This window comes from Alligator sinensis, unplaced genomic scaffold (assembly GCF_000455745.1).
Source record: "Alligator sinensis unplaced genomic scaffold, ASM45574v1 scaffold709_1, whole genome shotgun sequence".
Classification (NCBI taxonomy): Eukaryota; Metazoa; Chordata; order Crocodylia; family Alligatoridae; genus Alligator; species Alligator sinensis.
In genome coordinates, this window is record NW_005842208.1 from 22498 (window position 1) to 30118 (window position 7621).

The 7621-nt window shown below is 48.3% G+C and overlaps 1 protein-coding gene across 1 annotated transcript in view; it reads right to left on the minus strand.

Annotated features, from left to right (window-relative positions):
• Window positions 1-426: 426 nt before the first annotated feature.
• LOC112550792 overlaps window positions 427-7621 on the minus strand; it is a 7657-nt gene continuing 462 nt past the window's right edge. The window contains exons 2-4 of the mRNA XM_025207749.1: window positions 3599-3647; window positions 1277-1601; window positions 427-766 (exon numbers count right to left, since the gene is read on the minus strand). Coding sequence (XP_025063534.1) covers window positions 427-766; window positions 1277-1601; window positions 3599-3647 — 714 coding nt within the window. The remainder of the gene's footprint in view (window positions 767-1276; window positions 1602-3598; window positions 3648-7621) is intronic.

Consider the following 7621-nt stretch of genomic DNA (forward strand, 5'->3'; position numbering starts at 1 on the left):
TGATTGACCATATATAGTACTGTTGTTTGCACGCGCAAGTTGTTTACATTGTTGTATAAAAGCTGGAGCTTGGCCACGCCCAGGCAGAGTTGCCTCAGCTTCTCTCACTGCTAGCACTTAATAAACTGAGTGTTCAGAAGAAATTTCAGTGTGGCGTTTTGTTCCACGACGGGGGACACGCACAATCAAAGAGTGTTGCTGGGAACATGGGGCTTTTCCTCCTTCCTGAATGTCTCTGCTAATGGGGAAAGGCCCCCGAGGAACAACAACCTTCCAGCTCTGCAGCTGGGCAAGCGACAAAGAAGCTTGTCATTGCACAAGGAAATGGGATCCTTGTTCCAGAGGAATAAATGGGATTTTGGCCCTTGAGCAAAATGCAGCCAGAGCTTTACCCATGCACTTTAGAAGCTATTGGCAGTTTCAGTCCTAAGGGCTAGCACAAAACCACTCATGTGCAGAATACGTGATGTGTCTGGTAATGCTGCTGCCAGATGAGTTGAATGTGATCTGGCAGGTGATGGCCGCCCCACTGGCCCAGCTGGTCCAGGGGATGCTGATGCCATGAATGAGTGTTAAGGACCCATCACTGGCTTCCAGAGAGTCCAGCATCCCCTGTGCTGGCTCCTCTCTGGGAATGCACCAGAAAACCTGGACGAGGTGGGAAACACCCTGGATCACACAGGCCAGATGTGCAGGCTCTGTGACTCCATTCTCCTCTGCAACGGGGCCCAGGAGCAGCATGGAGCTACTGTTGGTGAAGCTATCTGGGCAGAAAGGAAACCAAGAGTTCAAGGGCAGACAGCTAAGCTGCAGCCCTGCCACAGTGGTGCGTCTGTCAAGAGAGATAAACATGTAATGTGGAATAAGGAAACATGCTGTGCCCTGCTGACCCAGCCAAATGCACAGCCAGCCTAGCCAGGATAGAGCCAGACAGCCTTCTCAAGGCAGTACTAGCAGCTTCAGGAGTTCACAATATTCTCACCCACTGTCACAGCTCTTAGGGAGAAACATTCCCAGCCTGGCTGCATAGACCAGTCCCACAGAGACTCCAGCACTTCCCTGCAGCACTTGCCAGGTTTCCTCTGAAAAAAAACGCTGCATACCCCATTCTCTCTGCCTTCAGTAGCTAAGGCTGAACTCATTTTACTTGACTAAAAATACAGCTTCACTTAAGCAATTTACTCATCTATAGTTACAGTTTCTTGAGGGTTTCTAATGCAACATGAGCAATGAGACACTCAGATATTCTAATTAAAGAAGCAATGGTTCATTAGCTCCAACAATCACTGTGGTTCGGATCCCAAAAATCAAAGAGCTGCTGCGTGCATCTGCACAGTAACAAATGCCACAATCATTCCTTTGGATGCCCCTGATTTCCAGTGTTGTGCTGCAACTTTGATGCTTGCAAGCAAATCTGCTCTCATTTTGATCCTTACAACTTTTAATATGTGTGGGGGCCTCACCTGCCTTTCTCAGATACCAGTGCAATTTTGCTGCCCCATCCAAATCTTTGCTGGAGGAACAGTGGATCTCTGCTGTTCCACCGACTTCCACAAACAGGAACCGCTGAGGTTGGTGCAGATGTAACTGGATTCCCAACACTGTGTAAACACAGCAGGGTGTTGCACAAACGGTGTTTGTTTCCAGTGTTCTTTCTCTCGACAATCTTAGGTCGGCCTTTTTCTTTCTTCTGCCCCCCCCCTCAGGTTTTTTCTCTCCTCTTTGCCACCTGATCACGATTTTCATAAACTTCATACGCAATCTCTATGAGTTCTGAAAGCGGTTTACCCGCTGCCCCCTCAGTCTTTTGCAGCTTTTTTTTTTATACGGGGGAGGTGTTTTAGAACAGCTTGTGTCAGCTATCCCTTCCCGATCCGTTTGGTCTGTGTCCGGTGGCGTTTTAGCCTCATCCCTGCACCTTAACCCTTGAGTCAGATCTTCCCTCACTATCAGAATTAAAGAGGACCCGGGGCTTTCTCCCAGCGTCCTAGTTAATTTATGACAAGCCCAACGTACTGCCGGATGAAGGCACCTTGAGCAGTTTTTTTTTAAATATAACGTATGTTTTTAGACACAAAAATAGGATCTTTTACCAGACAAAATTTTAGCCGGCAGTAAGGTTTTAAACTGACCTGTATTTAATAAGGTTCGGATCCAGTCACCATGATTTTGAACACACAAAAAGACACAGGAAAGGCTTATTTAGGACGTCCGGGCTGCTCAGTGCCTTGCCCCGCAGTCTTTACTGCCCAGACTCAAGGCTACTGACCCGACACCAGCTCATACAGTGGAAGGAGGGAGGGATCCTTTCACTCCTGCTCTTGGCAGAAGCTACTGGGACAAGGGGTTTGGAAAAGACAAAATCACTCAGACGCCCTGTCCACTGGGTCACGAGTAAAATCACTCAGACATCTGTCCACTGGGTCACGAGGTTCTAGCCGAGCCCCCTTGCGTTCGACACTACCTTATCAGGCAGAATCGGGGCTGACAGAGAGTAATTAATCTATCTTTTAACATTTCTACCCCGTAATTCCCTTTGAACTTATTAAAGTTTTTTAGCATGCATCCTAATGGGGTTGCGGAGTTTTCTTCTCGGGAGCTACCCGAACTCGTTGTGTCAATCAAAATTCAGACCTATTTGCTGAACCCTAAAACAAAATCACTCAAAACAAAGTCCCCGGAGCTAATGTCCAGACTTATATACTGAACGTTCCAAAATTCCAAATTCCCCGCGAGACCACTCAACAAAGTCCCCAAAAGACGTCTCAAATGACACAAGGCAAATGAATATTTACTCCGTCAACACCCTGGCGCCGTCTCTTCGGATCCACTTAGCCTGGTTGACTCATTTAAAGGAAAGCCTTTAATTTCCCGGATGCCCCAACTCATGGATCCGGTGCCTGTGACAGACTCCAAAAGCGGTCTGGTGCGCACTTCACGGACCCCCTTTTCCGGTCTTATTGTCCGGCCCCGGGGTTAGTCCAAGGACAACTCCTGGCTGGTTCGCCAAATTGTTGCACAAATGGCTAGTTTTGTGTCCCTGGAGGCTTTTTTAATATACCTTAAGAGAGAGTCATACACATTCAGGCTGGATCCATCTCATGTTTATTGTTTGCAAACAAGATCGACTAGGGGGCTAGTAGCCCAAAGCAGAGTCGACCCCCGGTCTTTGTCCGAGAGTCTTTTTATAGTCTAGCTAAACAAAGAACCGTAGCGTGTTATGTAATTATTGGCTATCTTACAGCGTCTACAAGCTTCTACTGTTTCGTCTAAGTTTCCGCAAAACGTCAAAGTTTCCATGGTTATGTCTAAATTTCCACGGGATGTATAGGTTATAGCACCTGTGTGTGTTTTTAACAGGGGGGTCTTTTATCTCGTGTCTTTAATCTATGTGCAGAAGCTAAAGCGGAAGCCATGTGCAAGCCATGTCGAATATAGAAGCATTTTGCAAACAAAGGCATTATGTCTAAATTCAATCATTATGTTTAGCTTCTAATCGTATTTATACCACAAGGGCAATCAGCTTCCAGCAGGTCTTGGGTTGACACAGGTGCCCCTTACATCTCGGGACCAAAAGGCATTTGTTGTTAATACTTACAGTGACAACAGGCAAATACAACCCAACTACTGAACATCCCACCCAAGGACTAGGAACAATTCAAAGAACTCTCCAAAATGACATCTAACATCCTGCTCAGCTCCTGTACTCCATGCTCAGGATCCTACAGAACCGTACCTAGGGAAGACAGTATCAGGCACTCAGGTGGCAACATTTCTGTAGGGAGAAGGAATGCTGCCTGGTTGCCCCTGGGGCTCAAGTCCTGTTTGCTGCTGCAGCCACAGAGGTAGCATCAAGGCCAAGGGCTATGGTGAGGAGCTCCTTCCCAGAGAACATCCTACCAGATACAGGCAGCATTATCAAATCAGTCATCTGAGGCCCCCAAAGGTGACACCACCTGCCTCTTGCAGAATCACTGCTTTATAGGGGGCAGGGCTGGACTGTCCTAGGGAACAGCTACAACTAGGTAAACAACCGGGTCATCTCCTGTGTCTCCAGAGCAGAAGACCATTTGTATCAGTAATTTAGGCACTTGGCATACTAACGGCTTGTCCAACAGAGCCCCAAATAAGCAGGTATGTGAATTCAAAGAGCAGTTGCTTTTACTACTTGTGGTCTGGGAGGACACTGCTATTCTACACTAGGACCTCCAAGCAGTTCAGCCTCGGTTCTTCCTGTAATATCACCGAGCTGGGCTGGCTTCTCCCTCTGTGGCGCTTGGGTAGTTTCCTCCCCACGGACGCCCTTTCTCTCTGTTTCCTGACCTCAGCATGGAGCTTTAGTTGCTCAGCTGAGTTCTGGGAGCAAAACTACAGCAACCTATTTCCACTGAAGCTTATGTTTGTGTAAGACTGTGATTGTGAGAGCAAATGAACTGGTTCTGGAAGGGTTTATACCCAATGGAGACTATAGAGGATGGAGATGGGCTTTCCTCTGTGGCCGCAGAGGACAGGACTAGAAGCAGCAGCCTCAAGCTGCAGCAGGGAACATGGTGGTTGGCAATTAGGAGGAACTTTATGACTCTGAGGGTGGTCGAGCAGTGAGCAGGCACCTAGAGACCCTGTGGAGTCTCCATCCTTGGAAATGCTCAAGAGGAGCTTAGATGGACCCTTGGCCTGGATGGTTCATCAGGGCTGATCCTGGCTAGAGCAGGGGCTGGACAAGCTGTGACCCTGTGAGGTCCCTTTCAGCCCTTTTTTCCTAGGATTCTGTTCTTTGCTGGCTCTTTTCCCTTTTGGCGTAGTGAATTGCTAAGACAGTATTCAGTAAGGGCTAAAAATTATCAATTTGGCCTCTGCAAAGACCTGCCTTCTAGGGCTGTGTGAAGCCTATGTGAAGGACCGCGATTCAGATTCAGAAAAGATTCTGACTATTTGGACACCGAATCAGCATGTCCGAATCGAATCACTGGCTGTTTTAGGCTTTCCAAATCGATTTGAAGCTTCCGAATCAATTCAGAAAAGATTAAGAAAAGATTCAGAGGGCTGTCTGTATGGGGAAACAGAAACTTAGAAGAAGGAGGGGGAGCGGGGGGGGGGGGGGAGAGGGTGCAGGTGGGGGAAGACTGACATGTCTAGGTGGCCAGTGAGCAAGATTTCTCTCTGACTGCCTTTCCAATTACAGTGTCTGCGGGGAGGGACATAGAAACAGCATAAAAGCCTCTGTGTGCAGGCTTGATGTGCCTTTTGTAAATTGGTGCTGTCTGAGGGACAGCATGAGAAAGGTATTGTGCACTGCCTGGATTGCTTTATAGTCAGGAGTTGCTACTTACCTGCTCCTTTTTGTTATTAGAAAGGATTGGGTAGGATTTAGCTTAGCTTAGCTTAGCTTAGTTTAGTTTCTCTTAATACTATCCAATTAATTTATTTCAATTTATATTTGCTCTTTTTTTTTCTTCCAAACTTTGAAAAAAGAAAGCTCTGTGTTTTCCCTGCAGCATGATCCATCACTTTGCAGGGAGGCACAAAGATTGCGTGTGCGCGTGCGCATGTGCACACACACACACACACACACATACACAAAATATACACACATACAAGAAGAAAAATCAGATATTCATAGGCGAAGAAGAGAGTCAGGTTATATACAGTAGTTATTAGTTATTAATATTATAGTTTACATAGAGACTGAAGACAACACAGAAGTTAAATGCAGATTGAGACTAATGCAGAACTCAGGGTCTTAGAAGGAGATACATCATTTTAGGTACACATTACAACACAGAAGAACAAGAAGTACAGTAGTATTCACACATTCACATTAATAGAACATCACAGAAGAAGATGCCATATATAGTTATTAATAATCAAAGAAGAGTCCAGTGCACACACACAACACAGAGGGAATAACACAGAGGGAATAAAGCACACAGCAGAGTCACACTTCATATTCATAATCCATACTAAATAAATACATCACAGCAGAGAAGAAGACAGACAGACAGCACATATTTTTTACATAGTTCTTAATACTTATTAATGAATTAAACAATCAAAGAAGAGTCCAGTGCACGCATGCAACACAGAGGGAAAAACACACACAACACAAAAGGAGTGACACACACAGAGAGACCTTTTGCACCACAGGAAAGATTAATATGAAGCGTGCTGGAAAGGCAGGTGCCAGGTCTGGCAGGGGAGGGAAAGGGGTAGGGGGAGAGCTACAGCTGCAAGTCTCCCCCCACCCCCCAAAACAGACGCATTCTCTTCCCAAGCAGCCATGACATTTCTGCTGCCAGTGGGAGCAAGGAGGTGGGAGCAGTGTCGGCACCTGACATCCCCTCACCTGCACCACCTCCCCTCAGTCCAGAAATAGGCACCAACAGTGGAATCACTGTCTCCTCCACCCCAATGTCATCTCTCAGTGTGAGCCTCCCAATGCCAGAGTGGGAGCTGGAGCTGGAACCAGGGGTGCTGAGCGCACTGGCTCAAGCAATTCTGGGAACCAAGGGGGAATCAGAGTTTGTGCTCCACGCCCCTCAAATTTCCCTTAGACCCAGATCTCCTCCGGAAAGCAGCACCTCGGAGGATGTTGAGGTTGTGGAGTCAAGTGGCTCAGCTGAGGCAGCTCCTCCTGCTGTTGTGCCTCAGCCTGCTGAGGAGTGGGATGAGGCAGGATCCTCACCCTCAATCCAGAAGCGGGTGAGTAGTGTAGTGTAGGAGCATTTAGAACTGGCAGATGATCCCAGGTTTGCCATCTGCCAGCACTGTCGAAGGCACATCAGCCGGGGCAAGGATGTGAAACACTTTTCCACCACGGCAACGCTGCTGCATCTGAGGAGGCAGCACCCCTTTGCCTTTCTTGCTGCTCAGCCTGGCACCAGTGTGAGCTTGCTGAAAGGGAAGTCCCCCACTCACTTCAAAGCCCCCTTCCCCCCCAAAGCAGAGGCAGGTCACCCTGGACTAATGGGGGAAAGCTGCAGACAGAGAGGGGGCAAGTTGCAAAGGCAAGCGAGATCACCCAGACCATTGGGGAGATGCTTGCTCTGGATAGCCAGCCCTTCTCCCTAGTTGAGTGGCCAGGGTTCAAGTGGCTCGTAGCACTTCTGGCCCCATCTTACAAAGTGCCCGCATGCACCACCTTTAGCAGAACAGTGGTGCCTTCCCTGTATGAGGCATGCAGGGAGTACTTGAGGGAGGAGCTGCACAAGGCAGGGCTGCAGGTAGCCTTGCACTTCATCTCCAACATCTGGAGCAGCCGGGACGGCGATCATGCCTACCTCTTCCTCACAAAGCATTGGTGTGATCAGTCAGGCTGTTGGTGGGATCTACTGCAAGCCGAGGTGCTGGATGAGTCTCACACTTCAAGGGAGATCATGGGCGCCACAAACTGCATGGTGCAGGGGTGGCTCACTGGGCTGGCCAAGCTCACCCGTGGGTTCATGGTCACTGACAACGGGGCCAATAGGGTGAAGGCTGTCCATGATGCCAACAAAGTTGGCATCCACTGTGTAGCACACAGGCTGCACCTTATAATGTGGGATGCCTTGGAGGGGGACAGGGCTGCCGGTGTTGGCACCACCACTACTGCTACAAGCCAAGTGATTTTGAAATGCAGGAAGAT